Source organism: Pelobates fuscus, chromosome 3 (genome assembly GCF_036172605.1).
Source record: "Pelobates fuscus isolate aPelFus1 chromosome 3, aPelFus1.pri, whole genome shotgun sequence".
Taxonomy (NCBI): domain Eukaryota; kingdom Metazoa; phylum Chordata; class Amphibia; order Anura; family Pelobatidae; genus Pelobates; species Pelobates fuscus.
This window is the reverse complement of record NC_086319.1, coordinates 65,963,130-65,982,102: the sequence shown is the minus strand read 5'-3', so window position 1 is coordinate 65,982,102 and position 18,973 is coordinate 65,963,130. Positions and strand designations below refer to the sequence as shown.

The following is an 18,973-nucleotide window of genomic DNA, read 5'->3' as shown; positions in this document are numbered from 1 at the left end:
GAAGGAGTTAATGGGGAGGTGGTGAAGAGTTTCATTGTGGGTGTTACAAGATATCTATTACATCGCGGGTATAAATTATACTCAATGATTACATAGATAAGAAAGTCAGTCTAGTGCAGGGGTTCCCAACCCAGTCCTCAGGTACCCCCTATCATTCCAGGATTTAGGGATTACCCTGTTGTATCTAATGAGGGTTTTTTTTTTTCATCTAAAAACACCTTAGACACAACTGGGTAATCCCTAAATCCTGGACTGTTGGGAGGTACTTGAGGACTGGGTTGGGAACCACTGGTCAAGTGCAATAGGCATGTGATGCAGTATGTGTCAGTCAAAGAAACAATAATAAGGAATGTTTAAAGAACAGGTTTTGTGGTTAGATGTGTATTTGCAGATATTAAGTGAAGTAAGAATTGATTGTACTCACAGATGTCAATGTGTACACAGAACTTAATGGTAAAGCTTAGTCTATTCAGATTAGTATATAACCTCTAATATCTCACTCGCTGAGCATTATGGGAAATGTAGTCTAAAATATGTATAGTGCTGAGGTTTGAAATTATTGTCTTGTGGGAAAAGTCTTCTGTTGGAATTCTGATTAAACTTTCTATTTCTACATATTCTCTTTTTTTTCTTTTCCAAAGCTACTGATTATACTACTATTAACAGGTACATAACTGTTATTCAATCTAATGTGAAGAAATGAGAATAATATACTTACTTTTTCTTGAGCCTCCTGTCCTTCTCTGCTTGTGTTCCCAGTTTACCTAATCCTAGGGAATCCTGTGCAGCCTGCTCCGTATCCATGAAAGCTCCTGCCACAAATTACGCATGAGTATAATTAATATATGAAACTGGTTGTTATAGTATAAACAATCTCTTATACACATTAATTTAAATTAATGCACGGTTAAAGTACAATTTTAAAAGCAATTAGTGGACAATATATTCATAAATAAAAAAATTAAAAAATCAGAAACATGATTTAATGATATTAGTGTTTGACAATAAATAAGAAGAACTGTGCAAGAATGGCTAGACACTTGCCTGACTCTGCTGAGTTCTCACTCTGCTTCTGGTCTAAACATACTTTGACATTATCATACGAAATCATACCAAACTGGCACCTTATTCATTGGCTGAGAGTTGTCAGCTGACACTCCCTGGTCATAAATTATGTTCCTATGGTGGTTGGGTTTGTACAGCCTCTGAAAAGAGGAATACATGGACTGTTCTCTATGGTCATTATGATGGGGTTTTTTTTGGTCCATTTTTTTTGAGTTGCTGTTCTATAATCCTCCTGGTCTCTTTTGTGTTTGGATGATTTTGTTAAGCTTGGTAAAGACACATGCATTAGCCACTTTGTTGACTTAAGGATGATTCCATTTCCGCAAGTGGCAGCCAACCTGCTGGCCACATTTTATTAACACAAATCATGTCTCTATAGGAAAGACTTGCCATGTCAATTAGCATTGACTGCTAGGGGCAATGGCGGAACTACCGCCGGTGTGGCTGCACTAGGGCCTTCAAATTCAGGGGGCCCTTCGGATGGGCCACACGATGACCATATTTGATCAGGGGCCAGGTCAGGCTCTGTGGCCCTTTAACTGCGTGACTGGTCCCCAGCTCAGTTTGAAGCTGCAGTGCTGGAAGGAAGTGAAGACAAGTCACTTTCTCCCAGGTATCAACAAGCCACGTGAGAGAGGTAGACAGAGAAAGACAATAGAGAGGAGGAGAGCCAGGAACAGACTTCCATAAGACTCAGCCAAGTGGACCCTAGGGAAGCTACCTTCCTGTAGCAAAAAGTTATGGAAGCAGCGTGGTGGTTAAAAATATGTAAATTGTGATATTTGACTTATATGTGTGTATGTGTTATCTCTGTGTGTGTATGTGTTAACTGTTTGTGTATGTGTGTATATGTGTTATCTGTGTGTGTTTATGTGTTGTTTGTGTTTGTATATGTGTATCAGTGTGTGTGTACATGTGTGCATCTGTGTGTGTATGTATCTGTCTGTGTATATGTCTGTGTGTGCGTCAGTCAGGCTATCTCTGTTGCCAGCCCAAGCAGGGTCAGTGCTATCCAAGTGCTCTGCTGTGTGCCATGAGGACCAGTGGGGAGATCAAACCCTCTTGTACTTAACTTTGGCAGAGATTGGGCCTGGGGGCTCTAATCTGCAGCTCAGCCATGTTCCTCTCACAAGTTAAGAGAGTTGCTACTGTTACCATGGCAGCGCTCTGATCTCACGAGAGTGTGTACAACTGCATTCAAATGCCAACACTACACACAAATACATACATATATACATACATTCAAACATACAAAACATGCTTACATTCAAACACAAACACTGCTCACAAATACAGGATAAGGCACATGGTATACCCCCAGCTGGAAAAGCATTGTGGGCGTTGTAAAACAGATGGGTATTTACCATTTGGCCATGCTTGCACTAGAAGAGGCACAAGAATATTCTTGCAGGGCCCTCTCTACATTAGTTCTGCCACTGACTAGGGGTAAAAACTAGAACTTTCAAACTATAAAAAAAAAAAAATTAGTATAAACCAAAACAAATTAATTTAACCTACCAGATATGATTCAAAATAGTCAACATGTACAGAGGAATGAAATAGGATTAATCTAAAACCACTATAGATTTGAGCATATTAGAAGTCTACCCAAAAATGCAGTCTAGCACAGCAATGTCTAACTAACAAACCAAAACGTGTTTCATAATTTCAGGGCAATAGATGAGAGGGTCAATAGAGGCTAAACTAGAATTCTGAGTTTTCTGGTTATTTCATGTGGAAAAAATTATCTGCCATTTTGAATTTGACTGACCTTATCATTAGGACACTTTGATAAGTTCATGGAAATCCGTTTTGTTTCTGAAACAAGCAAACTAAAAACAGTCTGATATATTTCTGACTGACTACTGATCTCAAGGGGACAAGCTGGTAAATGTGCACCATCAATTGAGTGTTTCTAATGCTGTTATATTGTAATTTATTCAAACAGAACAATTCCCTGACATTAAATGCAATAGATTACATTGATTTGGAGTGGATTACTATTTACATATAGTGGGGCAACAAAACTTTAATTAACTATACTGTAGCATGCTGAGAGTGGGGCGGTCCACCCCACATAACATTCGGGAGTGGGCGCACAGAACACCACCATCCCTGTTAGTTTATGAACTGCGCCCACACAGGACTCGGGTAGACTACAGAGGGAACTGCACTGATACAGTGCCATGGCTATGCAAACCAAAGGATTATACTATAGGGTAGCTTGGCTTAACGTATACAAGTATAGAATCAAATCTGCAAGCAGACAAGAGTAAACAGAGGCAAGTCAAGAATGGTTATATATGAGATCCAATTCAAAACCAAAATCACACACCACAAATTAAAGCACACTCTCGGGTAACAGACATAGTAAACCGCAGTGCTTCCATCCTGACCGATTCTGTTACGCCCCTGGGCATAATATTGGCCTACAGACAATGACACAGAGCGGGTAAGGGCAATATGTAATGCTAGATGACCCCCCAAAAAATATTTGTCCCGAGGTATACACTGTTCTGGGCAGGATTCTGCTGCCAGGAGAATAAATTTTCCAGTTCGATAAGCTTGGTTATGTTCCTTTTACTGTTGTATTTTAATATGCTACATTGGTACGGGCTATGGAGGCATTACACTATGTCAGTGGGCGGGGCATAGACAAAGTCCTCCCCACTTTGGTTCGGTTACCACTTCCCCCACGTGACAGACCCACCTTGTATATTAGGCCGGGACCTGTGTGAGAGCTGGCAAACAACCAACGCACTCACTTGGACAATACAACCCACCCCAGGGTCATTGTTATCTGACACCGATGTCACTAACTCGACTGTCTACCCTCCCACCACTGTACGACAGCCGACTCTCCCTGCTAGAGAGTAGGTCAAGAGGACATTCCCCTCTCCCCCCTTTATTCCCCCTCTTTTTCTCTTCTTCTTTCCTCTCCTCCGTTTCGCCCAATGCCCCGAGCTACTTATGTACTCCTGCCTACCACTATGGAGACTGCATTTTGTCCAACAATACCAGAGGCCTTAACATACCTGAGAAGCGTAGACTTCTCCTACAGACATTATGGTCACATAGGGTCTCTGTAGCACTGCTACAAGAGACACATTTTAGGGTAGATAGCGCACCAACGCTTCAAGATAGATGTTACCCCACCAGTATCTTTACCCACCACCCTAATGCCAAAGGTACCTTTTCACAGACAGTACCTTTTTAATGCACTGACACGCAAGCAGACCCCCTCGGTAGATACCTCTTTGTGCGGGGCACCATTGCTGACCATAAATACACCATTGCAACCATTTATTGCCCCAATCGGGGACAACACTTATTCATTATGAAGACCCTTGCAACGCTGGCGAGGTTCCAAGATGGACTCGTGAACCTGGCCGGAGACCTTAACCTTTCCTTAGACCCACGACTGGACTCCTCTAGAGGCACCAGCACAGTTCCCTTGCATTGCATACGTCGGGCAAAGTTAGCCTTACACAGATTAGGACTGGCAGATTGCTTGAGGGTGGCTCACCCGGACGACCGCGACTACTCTGCAGCACACAACCAGTATAGTAGGATTGACTACATCTTCATTGCACAGGAATACCTCCCTCTGCTCCTCACCTTGGTAACTCAGACCATACACCAATCTCGGTAACTATCAAATCCCCCCCCCCCCTCCAGAAACTGAAAGAGAACCTTTTGATCAATATAGAAGACGTAGAACAAACTAAACAGGTGCTAACTCAATATTTCAAAACTAATTCTACGCCAGACGCACCCCCCTCATCACTTGGGACGCACACAAAGGCGTGATATGCGGACATTCTAAACAAGCTCACGTAAGAAGGAAGACATTAGACAATGACTAAATTGAAAAGACAAATAGTTGACCTTGAGACACTGCACAAACAAGCACTGTCAGACAAGGTATACCTACGACTGACAGAGGTTCGTCGATGACTTACAGACCTACTAAATCAAAAACTCCTACATACGATACAAAAATCTAATAGATTTTTCTTCTAATACTCCAACAAATGCGGGAGTCTCTTACCCTCCTTCATCCAAAAAAGGCAGAAGCAAGGCCATATACACAAGATTAGGGACCACATGCAAAAAGGGCTGAAATCCTACAGGCATTTAGATCATACTATACCGGACTATACAACCTGGCCCAATTCGACCGAGACACTGAAACCCCCCACAGTCAGCGCCGAGTTACTGAAAGCACCCAGGATAGGTAGAGCCCAACTAGAACTGCCTAAAGCCCGAAGTGGAGTTGGCCTCCCCTCAATTATCAGGTATTATTACACAACTCACTTACTCACAGTAATAGACCACGGAAATCTGGGTTGGCATGGAGAAAATGCAAACAGCAAGCAAGCTACTGGCACAGATTTGGCGTGGCAAACTCACATTCAGCACACTACGAACAGGAAACCCCATGGTCAATGCACCACTTAAAGTAAGGTGTCTTCTGAGTTTCAAACAACAATTGACCATGTCTCCTAACCACCTGACGCCCATCATCCACAACCCAAACCTACACGGGGGCTTATCCCCTGCTGACCTCCACATTCTTCACCAGCCGGACTGGTCATATATTCATCAATAGTGTGAGCGTGCACAACTCGAACCTAGGGCTATTCTGTTCCCTGACTCTACCCCGACGGGTCTGGATCAATACCGCTATCACCAAATCAGAACTTACTACATGGCGAGCCCCGGCAAACATCTCTTGCACAAAGATCTCACCCACTTTGAGTAGCTCTGCACATCCCGCCAGCACGCGACCAAAGGCATATCCATGATATATACTATGTTCCTAAGGGGGGAACAGGCGTCCGCCCTTACGGTCCATCGCAAAATGGGCAAGTGTGACAGGTGAGGCACTGCTGACCAAGACTGGGATAAAATGTACACATGTACGCACAAATGCTAAAAAAAAAAAATACAAGCTACTAACTAACTGGTACAGAACTCCTGACTCTCTACACCGCATTAACGCAGACACCCCTGACAACTGTTGGAGGTGCGGAGCAAAGGGCAAATCCATGCTCCACATGTGGTGGACGTGCCCGGTTATCACCCCTTTTTGGACAAGTGTGAACTCTAAGATCCATGAAACCACTGACTCAGACCTACCGCTCCAACCTCTCCCCATGCTCTTACACCACACAGACATGACCTTCAGGGTATACAAAAAATCCCTAACAAAAACCTGCTCACGGTGGCAAAATCCTTCATACCTACGCTCTGGAGGAGGGCAGAGGTGCCAACCTTCCAGCAATGGGTAGACAGTGTGAGTGAGATACACTCTATGGAGTCAATAACCACAGCCTTCCACGGCCGCTCAGATGCCTGTATTAGAACCTGGACCCCTTGGCTGTTGTCAAGGGGTCCAGGTGTCCTCCCCACCCTTCCCCCCTATTTTTCCACTCTTCTTCCCTCTCGCAAGTGATGGAATCCTGAGCTTTTTCTTCCCACAGCCCAGCCCCAACAGATGTCCTACCATATGACTTACTCCCCCCCGACCGAAGAACATGGAGATAGATGAGTGTAGACAATCACCACTCAACCAACTCCTGCAACCTCTGACGACCTACAGGGATGCATCACTGACTCAGAAACCAGCGGCCTATGTGTATACGCACAATACACTAATGTTAACTCTGGCAGAAGCAATGTGCGCCCACTGTCTCTTGCATATTATTTATCCGGTTCCAAATTTTCTAGATTTGCTTCTTTAGAAACTCGAAGTCAATTTGAGGCTTGCACTTCCCCATGGCATATGCAGCAAGTACCTGAAGTCTAATGTTACATCACACTTTGGTCATGTCTCCTTAACCCTAGATGTCAAAAACCTACCAACCTTACTGTTTATATATTCGCTATATGTTCGACTGCAATGTGAAACCCTGTTTTATCAAACAAAATAAAAGAAAATAAAGATTAAATTAAATTGGGTATTAGTAACAATCCCTGGATGTTGGGCTAAGGTAACATCCCCAGGACATACTTGAAAACCAGAGTAATCTGAATGTACCTTTACTGGCTAAATACTTTATTGTTATTATTAATATTATTATTATTATTATTGTCAAAAAAAATAAAAAAGTGGTCAGTATGGCATTATATAGAAACACAAAATGTAGCCCTGTGCTCAGACTCCCAGCAATGGCTACAGTATACAGCTCTCCCCTGAATCCACCCCCAATGCCCGCCCACAATTCAGCCCACAAGAATGTGTGTGCTCAGTGATTGCAGTGTGTTTGTGTAGTGGATGCAGTGTGTGTAAAGTGGATGTAGTGTTTGTGTGTACTGCATGTGTAGTGGATGCAGTGCATGTGTGCATGTGCATGTGTGTAGTGGATGCAGTATGTGTACTGGATGGTGTAGTGGACAATATATGAAGTAGTGCTGAACGCTGGGCGGGTTTTTCAATCTACATGCTGCCAGGGTCCCACAAGGGCAGTGGTGGCACTTATGTAGTGAATGCCCTGGTGTAATAATTTATTTTGATCCCCCTCTAGCACTGGTTTTCCAGCTCCGGATCTACAATTACCCATGTTTGCAGGGTTGTATTTAGCACTGTTTGTGCATTTGAATGTAGGCATGTTTGTGTATATAATGTGTGTAAATGTTGTTGTTTGAATGTAGGCATGCATTTGTGTTCACTGCCACACTCACTGATAAACATACACACACACACACTGACATACATGCAAATACACAGACACACAGACATGCCAACAAACAGTTATACACACTGATAAACAGTTACAGTCACTGGCACAATTACGCACACATATACACACACTGACAGATACAGACAGACACACAAATACACATACAGACACAGACACACACACTGACATATAGTTACACACACTGACATATAATTACAGACATTTAATTACACACACAGATACACACAGACACACACAGATAAAAACACAGATGCTCACACAGATACTCAGGTACACACAGAGTCAAACGACACACAGATACATGCATAGACACACACATGCTGGTAATTATTTTTAGCCTCCCTCCTGTTTCTTACCTTTTGTGCAGGAGGGTGGCCTCTGCTGGCTGGGGCTGTTGTGATTTAGAGTCTGGCTCTTACTTGCCTCCTTTCTGCCTTGTCATGTGCCTCCTCCGTCCCGTGTGGGTGTTAGCTGGTAGGAAGTGACCGGCACTCACTTCTTCCTAGCACTGCCATGATCACTAAAAGGGTACGGCTGTGCTATTAGAGAGCCACAGCGCACAACCAGGCCCCTTAGGACATATATCCACTGGATGGCCCTAAGTGCATGGGCCTTAAGCGTGCGGCCCCTGATGCCGCCACACCAACGGTAGTTCCGCTGATGCGCCAGGCACATATATAGCGATAGTCGCTAATGTCTAAAACCTGAGCCCCCCAAAAGTGTTGAAAAGTTTAATGTAGTGCATTTTATTACCTTTTGAAAACTAAAAATACATCTAAGGTTAATATTTAAAATTTCCTTGGCACCTTTTGAATACATTGTATTGCTGAAATGGCTCTGCATTAAAAAAATGCAGGTATTCAAGCCCAATAAAACAATGTTACGGCCAAGGTTAGCATTAGGAGGGCTTAGCTCAGGAGAAGCCAACCTTCAGCATTCCAGATGTTCTGAAGTACATCTCCCATACAGCTATAACAGCAGAAACTTGGATTGAAATTGTTTCCTTGCGTTTTGCGTAAAACAACACATTCAGCAATGATCTTTTTAGACCAAATTGCTTACTGAGCTGTCCAAGTCGTGCCTTCTCTTTTTTACCAAAGAGACGTCCTATAGATGATTTGATTCCTTTCTTCTTTGGAGCTTTGTGCAGGGAATCTTGGCTGCTGTTGGCACTCATAAGGCCAAGGACATCAGGCTCAAAGGTGGCCGTCAAACTTCTAGAAAAACAAATTAAGAAAGTGTATCACTGCAATGTATTTGGACTAAAACATTTAGCAGGTTTCACAACTATACCAAAAGATAATTTAATCATTTTTTCTACAGGGCAGAATTATGGCTGACAAAGATTTTGCATGGCGTAAGTCACTATGGCTCGGCTTTGGAACCCTTAAGAATCAATGTCAATATACTCAATAAATATAGAACTCTAGATCTGTTCTCTGAAAGTAACAGAATATGTTAAAAAATAATGTTAAAAATAATGTTTTATATCCCAGATATCACAAGAGGACAAATGAGGTGCTGCAATTTACAAAGCTAAAATCTTCAAGGTAGCGCAGGTCAGGAAATATTTCTCATCCATTTCACCAATGTCTATTGCACAAATGTACTTGAAAACAGATCAGACACATCAAGTGATTTCATTTTATATAATCTGATAAACCTACCTCACAAGTAGGATTGGTTAAATGGCTAGTTTGTTTTTTTAATTGATTGAACTACGGAACTGAAAATTAAAGACTCGATGATGACTTAAAAAAAGTTTGGATTGATAGACGGAGACATTTGGGTTAATTTAATAGAAAGGACATTATAAAGTCACTATGGAATTACATACTGATAAAGACTACTTGGAGCTGCTGAGTCTAGAACGGTGATGTATAAAGATTGTGGTGCAAAGTTCTAAAAAGGGACCAATCACCCTGGAAACCAATAAAATGTGTTGCTGACTGTTTCACTTTAACACTACGTTGTATGAATTCAATTCTCATTTTGAAAACAAATACAATAAAAAAAAACAAAAAAAAAACAAAAAACAGTAACAACGCAATTGTAAGTAATACCACAAAAAGTGCTAGGTTGAGGCAATTGAGGATAAAGCTGCTTGCAACAATACATGTTTTTTATGTAATTTAGGCCTTTGAGGAATGGATTGAGCAGCTCACAGACTAAACCAAGTGTCAGACCTTATGAGAATAGTGATGAAAGAGATACATTGATAGTGCTGTCTGCTAGCATACTGGTCTGCACTGAAGTAACATCAGTTTGTCAGCAGGCAGAGAATTTATCTGGTCCATGTTCCCACAGTAGACAGAACAATACACATCGGAACACTAAAAAAATATTTCTCATTGCTAGCAGGAGGATAATTAACAAGTAGTATTTTTTCTTTATTACTGTATCAACAGATTTGCACCAGGCAGGTAAAATGTCAATATATTTAATTTATGCAGCATCTCTTGCACATCTTGCACAAGCTGTGTAAATAAAGGGCTTTTTAAACCTAGGACTTCAATGTATTTACTGTATATATTTCTCACATCTTCAAATTTTAGGTCTTGATTTAATATTGCTTGATAAGCTTTACAAAGATAAAATATTTTTTAATCAACTTTAAATCGATTAATTATTTAATATTATGAAAAATATTTTAATCTTGTAATATTTTGAAATATTTTATATACTGTTATTTTGTTTATATATATATATATATATATATATATATATATATATATATATATATATATTAACTTTTTTATTTGAATATGTTAAGAAAATTATTTTTAAAGTTTATGGAAAAATATGAAATCATTTGAAAGGTTTATCCAATAATATTAAATCAAATATTGAAACCAAATGATGCAATTTTTAAGACCCAAATACTACATGTGCACAAAAAGTTATATAAATGTTGCTATATTGTAGGTCCTAGGGTATTACACTTCTTTTACTTTTTAACTGTTAAGCAGCGATGGACGGTCTGTAGGAGTAGCAATCCCCTGTTTTTGTTACATTAATAAAATAAAACCTTTGGTGAACTAAGGACTAATGGTAAGTGTGTGTTGGAAAAAAAATACAGGTCTGCATCCTGACTTTTTAGGGGACTCTCACATACTGGACACTTTAAATGGATATTGTCATTTAAATATCTCTTGCCAGTAGGTATTCAAAATGTATGCCTTTTTCTGCTCTTCATTAACTACATAGCCATCTCTGTTTTCAGTGTACCTACACTTTCACTTTTTTTTATATTTAATTATTTTGAAAAAAAAATGTTTTAAAAGTTCATCTAAAACTATTAAATCATTTAAAAATGGTTATCAAAAGTATTAAATTGAGGCCTATTATGTAAGAGGTGGTAGTAGAACATATTTTGAAAATTACTAATCACATCTTGCTCCTTTATGTAAAACCAATTAGTAAAAAAAAAAAAAAAACGAGATTTTGTGTAAAGATTGATGTATCAGGAGGGAAACAAACTGTCATCACAAAATGCATTTGCTTGAAAACAGCCGTAGAAGGGCAGATATTTAAGTGTAAGATGTCAGAAGCGGGCACAGGAAGGTTGCCTGTCTCACCCTCTGGCATCGTTGTGGTATGAAGATGGCAGTGTATGAGTCATCCTGAGAGCACGAGGTGTTGAAGGAGGAGATGTTTCACATTTGATTGTGGCTTTATCTTCACGACCATCTTCTTCTACAACTGCAATCTAAAAGAAACAGCCACGTGCCAGACAAATACTAGGGTTCAGATTTTGATCCACAAAGCAATATGTGAAGTGCTTGCTGTGATTATGAATTGTATTCTTAAAATTTTAAAAACTATGAGAACAAAACAATGTACGTTCAAAATTATAAGGTGTTTACTAACAACATTATTTAGTTTGCTCTGAGAATGAGATATTTGGTTATACACTTTCTGCTTACTTATACATCTCCCACGTACTGTCACTACATTAACATGCATCTACTTGCATACATGTCTGTGAACCAAAACACATTAAAAAAGCCTGTTCATTATACTAGGCTTTATATGGATTTGGCAAGGAACCTGCAAATTGTTGGCATTAATTGGGAAGCCAGGAAAATGAACCCGAAATTGCAAAGTTCCATAACATTATAGACTACTGGGAGGTATGAGGTGTTAAAACAAAATATCATTGGACGGGTTTAAAAGAGCTAACACAAACATATGTGTCATTTTAATATCAATAATATAATTTCTCATTGATAGTAATATTTACAGTCTCACATTACTTTAGCCATCCAGTTCTTCCTAAATAGCGACAATCATACTCGGGACCAAACATTAACAGTATGTATACATTTTTTTAATAAAATCCCTTAGGGGTAACTTACATACTGCTCAGTTGTAAAAGTCTACAATTTGTGAATAAACCTACATACAGGACTTTTGCAATCTCCTACTCTTAGTGAATAAACTCATGTAACAGCTTATTTGTTGAAAACAAAAGAAATGCAAAAATTACCTTTCTTCGATGTTTCCGTAAATCACTTGGCTAAAAAGCAAGGAAAATATAAGAAAGACGATAATTTATTTATGGCTGTCTGACATTCATGGAATGACTACTGCATGCATCTTTTGAAGTGTGTTAACATTATCGCTAAAGTAAGAAGTCAAAGTGAATTTCAAATTTAATGACAAAATAGCCGAACTGGAAGCACAGTTGTTTTAAAGGAACACTATAGGGTCAGGAACACAAGCTTGTTTTCCTAATCCTATAGTGTTAAAATCACAATCTAGCCCCCCTGGGCCCCCTTGCCTTCCTAAATATAGTAAAATCTTACTTTTATTCAAGTCTGTAGCTGCTGCCTTGCCCCTGATCTGCCTGCTTGCCTGACATCATCAGAAGTGATTCTGTGAACCAATCACAATGCTTCCCCATAAGATTAGCTGAGACTGTCAAGGAGGCAGATCAGGTACAAAGTCAGCACAAGCTAAACACATCCCTGGCCAATCAGCATCTCCTCATAGAGATTAATTGAATCAATGTATCTCTATGAGGAAAGTTCAGCGTCTCCATGCAGAGTTTGGAGACACTGAATGACAGTACTGCACAGTGAGCTTACAGTCTATAGTAAGCTGTAGTTGTTCTGGTGACTATAATGTCCCTTTAACCATTCTTCCAGTTTGGCTATCATGGCTTTAAAATTGAATTTACTTTGAATTCACTTTCATTTCTCACTTTAATAAATAACCCTTTTTGTCTTTTCAATGTCAAATTGCTAGGAAATATCTAGATACATATTAATTTCTGGATTGATTTAACCGTAGTTTTATTGACACAGAGATGGCTGTCATAGAGAGGGCACATTTTTTAAATTCCAAGTGGTGTGCTCAGTTGAGTGTGATGTGCTCAGATTAGCATGGAGTGCCCAGTTGAGTACTACTATACAGATTCATGCATAATGGACAGCCCTGAGTAGTTGGCAGACTTTAGGTATTGTAGTTTCTAATGTATATTTAATATTCAGTCTACTTTCAGCAACTTACTAGTGTCATGATGCCCATACGATCCATTTCCCTTGCCGGACTGCGAGGTGTAAGTTTGGGTGTTGAGTGTCCACTAGGAGGCGATGAGCTTGCTAATGATGATGCTGTTACAGAACCAGTAATGGAGGTGCCTGGATGCATTCTGGCCAGATTTAACCCTTCAAGGCTTACACTGGCCACTCTGTTTTCAATTTCTTCAGCACGCAGTTCTGTTGATTCTTTTTCTTCCTGAATAAGTCTAGAAAATAATAATAATTATCATTAAAGTAGAGCAGCCTTTTACATAAGTTGACGATGGAGAGTTCACTTGATGATGATGGAGAGTTCACCTGCAGGTAAGTAGATGTGTATATTTATAAATTGTACTGGCAAAAGTGGATTAACATGTTTACACATTCTCCTCTAAAAACTGCTCCCTATTTCTCCAAAATTGACAACAAAATGATTGCTGCATGCATGTGGGCATCCTCTTCAAATGAACAGCATCGTGCTCATGCACACAAAGCATTGTGAGATTATGTGCATGTTCTTTTGGAGAGGAGCAACTGTAGATGCAGCAGCCATATGGAACTATGATGGAAAATAATAGTAAGATTTAAACTATACATGTATGAGCATTGTTTTATATTTATAAAGTGGCACTATAACATCATCCCAACAGTCCCACTTTCATCGGGACAGTCACGATTTTGGGGTTCTGTCACACTGTTCCAATGTAGTTCACTGGTGTTCCACTAGGCAACTGTCCCTGAGCAGCACAGCATAAGAACATCATTAAGTTTGCTTGCGCTGTGCAGCAGGCACTAGGACCATTCTTGAGCACTTAAACAATGTTCCCTGCATGGTCCTGAAGACTATGTGCTGGCCAAAGAGCCTGTCAGTGGGTAAATCCACTGCCTGCCAATTTTGGGCAGCGCTAATCGTGTGGTTCGGATAACTGGCGCTTCATCAGTCAGGAACTGACATCAGTCAGTTCAAAAGCGTTCAACACTAATGTCTATGAAGGATCCCATGGTCTCAAGAGAAAAACCCTTTTCCCCCATAGCTACCAATAATGATGGCTGAGAGATTGACAAAGCTTGACAGTGGTTCCACCCTGATTTTGTTAAGCTATGTCTAGCGTGGGAAAAATACACAAGTACATAATACATAATACAAAGTAGTCCCTGTGATTTGTACCAGTGTGTGCTATTTTATCTAGAGCTGATTTAAGCTCCATCACATGTTAGTTGGCATTTGTACCTACAGTATATGTTATGGTGTGTCCTCTTCAGTTATTGACATACTATTGGCTTATTTTGTTCTTCTTTACCTTTTTTTATATAGTGTATATGAAGAGAAGCTGCTACTAAGAATTTTACTAAGGAAATTCATGATAAAGAAAAAGACTCTGTCCAGGACACTATATCTTATCTGGCACATCATTGTATTAACTGTATGTGTTTTTTTTTTTTTATATAATATTTTAATATTTACCACGGTTTGCTTTTTGGCACTTCCTGTACTCTTTTGTGTTTTTGCTGTGTGCTATGTTAGTTGACTGCTAGAGCCTACAACATTCTCCTGAATGTAATCAATGTTCAAGTAACCAACCAGTGAACACAGCGTGTTCAAAAAATTGATATTTTTTCCATGAAGGCTGTTTGAGTCGCATCCAGGTAGGTGTGGATAGGCCTGCATAAACAAAGTAAATTAACTCCTAAATCAGAGAATTGAGCAGTGAAACTAGTTCTTCAGGCTAAAGTTGTTTTGGTGGTTAGAATGCTCCTTTATGTATGTAAGTGTAGACCTAGCAAGGTATGTAATGGTTTAACAGTGTGACTAATTAGGTATGTAAGCGAGTAATGATTTTGGTAATTAGGTATGTGTTTTGAGTGAGAAGTGCTTATTTTGGTGTGTTTGACAGGAGGATAACAGTCGGTTATGAATGGAGATAAATAATTAGTTATATAGGTGGGTATGGGGAATGATTACTAATTAATCTGCTTTAGGGGTTACTTCCCTTTGTAGGGCCTTCTAGTTACACCCTTGTTCACAAAATGGGCTGATAAGATATTCCAAGCTGTGTAAAATAACTGTTTTTAAAAGCATACCGCATAATGCCTGTGACTCATTACAACTCTTTTATAAAGCTGTGTAATTTGTTATTTCATATCAAAGAAATACATGACAAGGAAATAACAGAGTCAGTCGGTGAGGAAAGAACTGTGGAGCATGAAACGGGAAAAAATATAATCACTGAAGTAAAAGGTGTTTAATGGCTGGTGTTGCTTGAACTCCACAAAAGCAAAAAAAGAAAAGATAATGTGTAAAACATATCAGTGCATAATCAGAGGTCCTTTAAGAGGTTTGCAAATAATTCTAGTGCTTGCATTATTTTGTAAAAAAAAAAGAGCATTATATAAACCAGAACACAGAAAGCAAATTACAAAAAAGAAGAACATTAGGTGTAAGAGATAACGGGAAGAAAATAATAAAAATCAGAGCATTTAATGAACCAGATCTCAAAATGTGACAGATACAAATTAGGGTTAGGTATCTACTTTCAATCCATTTGCTGTTGCCTTCAACTCTGATCATAATCAACCAAGTGAAGGGAAACTTTACATGATGAGAGTTGAAGGTTAGAGCAGCTGGAATGCTAGAGATGACATATCCCTTAAAAATCATATTATATCGCCTGTATTTGAAGGTATTAAATAAAACCTAGCAATGCTAACCTACATGACACATCGTGTTTTAATGTATCCTGTCATGTGTACCTGGAGTCTCTAAGAATAGCATTGGATCAGTATGTCTCTGTTTAGGAGCTAAGGGCAAATCATCTGAAGTGCAATGAATGAAAATAACTCAGAAGCTCAGTCATACTTGCTTTATACTACCATAGGAAAAGCCTCTTCTTAGCTGTCATCAATGTACTGTTTCATAAGTTTGTTTTCAGAGCTACTGGTGTACCCAAAGATGACATTTTGTTTTTGTTATTTAGAGAGAATAATGCACCAGTGACCTTCAAATCATGATGAATTATTGAAACAACGTCAAAAAGAAATTTTAGTAGGGTGGTCATTGAGGTTACCTTATTTCTTTATTGATGGCATCTAGCTGTTCTTGAAGCATCATCGCCAAGGTCTGAGCATCAGAATGGCCACCTGGAGATAAAAGGTCCATGGAACTAAATATAGTTTCACGGTCATCATCATCTATGTCAGACATCTCAGTGTCACTCTCAAAAGGATGACTGCTGAGGACTCCAAGTTGTTGCGTTCGGTTCCATTCATGGTCCCCAAGTGACTTCACCTTAACAAAATTGTTAGTCATTGTTAAAACATTCAGAATAAATAAAGGATACTCATTCAAATGGGAGGATTGGGGCAAAGTCTACCACATGATGTAAGAATATTACTTATTGTACTGCTTGTATTACTTGCTCTCAAGTCTCACAGCTTACAAAACATTGATAAAATATTCATTATTTGTATTACTGATTCACATAAATAAGAATAATTAGTCACAAATAAATAAATGTAAAAGCAACATTTCATTGTTTTCAAGAAGAATTATATTTAATGACAGACATGCCAACAACATCCAATTGAACTGACAATGGTAACATTTATGACAATTCATGTAAAGAATAACAAAATCATAAGGGAAACTATCAAGGCACGGCCTGGCATACCATGCAAAAATATGGCAATACAGGATAATGTGTGCTTGCTTTGTAAACATGGCATCAATTGGAAGAAAATGACCAGGAGCATATGAAAGTAGTTCAGAATCATGGTAATATTTAAGCAAAATTTGTTTTATACTTATTTTCACTGCACACCTCAATTTGGAATGCTCTGCAAACTAAGTAAGTCAAATCGGAGCTGTCACCAACTAATATATAGCCAGTGCTTTTAAATACCTCGCTTATCAGAGGGCTATATGTAACCTAACAAGGTATCAGAATTGCCCTAGCTAATGTTTTTGTTGGTGTCGATAAAGTTATGATTAAAAATGTCAAAATATTCTAGATATTTGTCTCTTTTACATTATGTTGAGATTAAAAGGCATGGTTAGAAAACTAGTGAAATAATATTGGAGATGAGCACAATGGACATTATACACTACTCTAGGACCACATATAAAAATAACACCTTAAAAATGACGTAATTATTCATTATAGATGTAATATTCAAAATGGGGAATGTTATTTTAAACACTGAACAAACCCGACGGTCTTTATTTATTTGTCACATCAATTTTATTAAACGACTCCAGCCACACAAACAAAATAACTAAAACATACTGACCGTTGGTTCTTCTCTCATGGCTCCTGTTCTACCTCGTCTTGGCCTTCGAATGACTTTTGTTGAACGGTAGTCAGGTTGGCTGTCAACTAACGAGCCTACAGAATATCTCAATTCTGCTGTTGTATCAAGATGAGGCCTGGTTAAAAACGTAAAAAGTTAGAGATTTAATTGTTTCCCAAGTAGAAGCTCTGCTTTTGTAGCAATGTCAGGTAAGAGATTGAAATTAAAGGGTTATTAATTCCTTCAAGTCAAGGAAACTCTTTAATTCACAAATGAGTTTTTGCTATGGCTTTATGATGAATATCCCTGTACATTTGGAATATAGCTCACCTATTTACTAACACAAGGGACAGTTTCCATTAAAATCTATTTATGAAAAAAAGAGTCAACGTTTAAGGAAGCCTTTGGGTTCCAAATGTTTTTAATCTAAACAAGGGGTAGGCAATCTTCGGAACTCCAGATGCTGTGGACTACATCTAACAAAATGCTCTTTCAGTCATATTGCTGGCAAAGCATCAAGGGAGATGTAGTCCACAACATCTGGAGTGCCAACCCCTGCCTACCGCTGCTCTAAATTATGTTTCAGTTTGCTTCCTTTAAGTCGGAAGGGACAGTTGCATTTCAGACTACAGTTTGTCTGTCTGTTTTTTTAGAGCTTTGATAACTTTATAGGTCTCCAATTCAGATTTGCCCTCACACTATACCACAACACCTTTGAAGTAGACAGACATTACTAATCTTCTACACTCTATATAATGGTTATGAAACAAAGGTTGGATAACAATGGAAAACGAATGACTGCTTTTTTTTGTTGGGAAAAAACAAACAAGAATAGCATTGACTGTTTCTTTTGTTTATGATATATTTCACATTTACAAGAATGGAAAGGGGCCAGTCAATCTCAGGGAATTGATGTCAAAACGTTGTTTTGTATTTTTATCTTAGAAACAGTCACCGTTGTTATATCTGATACATTTGTTAGTTCTCTGTTTATATGTTTTTGTTATCAAGAACCCCTGGGTGTATAGAGTCAAACTGTTACTGCAGCACTCATCCTTGACTGCGTGTCTGGAGAACAAAACACTCTTGATTGTATACTGTCTGCAGATTGAAAAGTTTAAAACACAATGGGCGGTATTTATTCTGGGACAGGACACTAAATATGGAGTAAACATAAACAAAAGAAAAAACAGATCATACTGACAGTTTCTTCAAATTACTACTTTGCTTCCATTATTATGGCATAGAACAACAGACAGACAGACAGATAGATAGACAGACAAATAGATAGATTTGAGACCCCCATAAGATTTTGTGTATTCTTTTTTTGTTTGTTCATGTTTTTTTACATTTCCAGTTTATCTGATTCACTTCCTATTATATTCAGAT

General features: G+C 38.9%; 1 protein-coding gene across 9 annotated transcripts in view; it reads right to left on the bottom strand.

Moving 5' to 3' along the window:
* PPFIA2 (PTPRF interacting protein alpha 2) overlaps positions 1-18,973 on the bottom strand; it is a 369,600-nt gene that overhangs the window by 46,776 nt on the left and 303,851 nt on the right. For 8 of the 9 annotated variants that reach the window (XM_063447134.1, XM_063447135.1, XM_063447138.1 and 5 more), the window contains 7 exons: positions 17,585-17,720; positions 16,363-16,583; positions 13,287-13,524; positions 12,262-12,291; positions 11,351-11,481; positions 8,835-8,989; positions 719-812 (listed from right to left, as the gene is read on the bottom strand). In XM_063447134.1, the coding sequence (XP_063303204.1) occupies positions 719-812; positions 8,835-8,989; positions 11,351-11,481; positions 12,262-12,291; positions 13,287-13,524; positions 16,363-16,583; positions 17,585-17,720 (1,005 nt within the window). The remainder of the gene's footprint in view (positions 1-718; positions 813-8,834; positions 8,990-11,350; positions 11,482-12,261; positions 12,292-13,286; positions 13,525-16,362; positions 16,584-17,584; positions 17,721-18,973) is intronic. The other variant, XM_063447137.1, reaches the window with a different exon arrangement.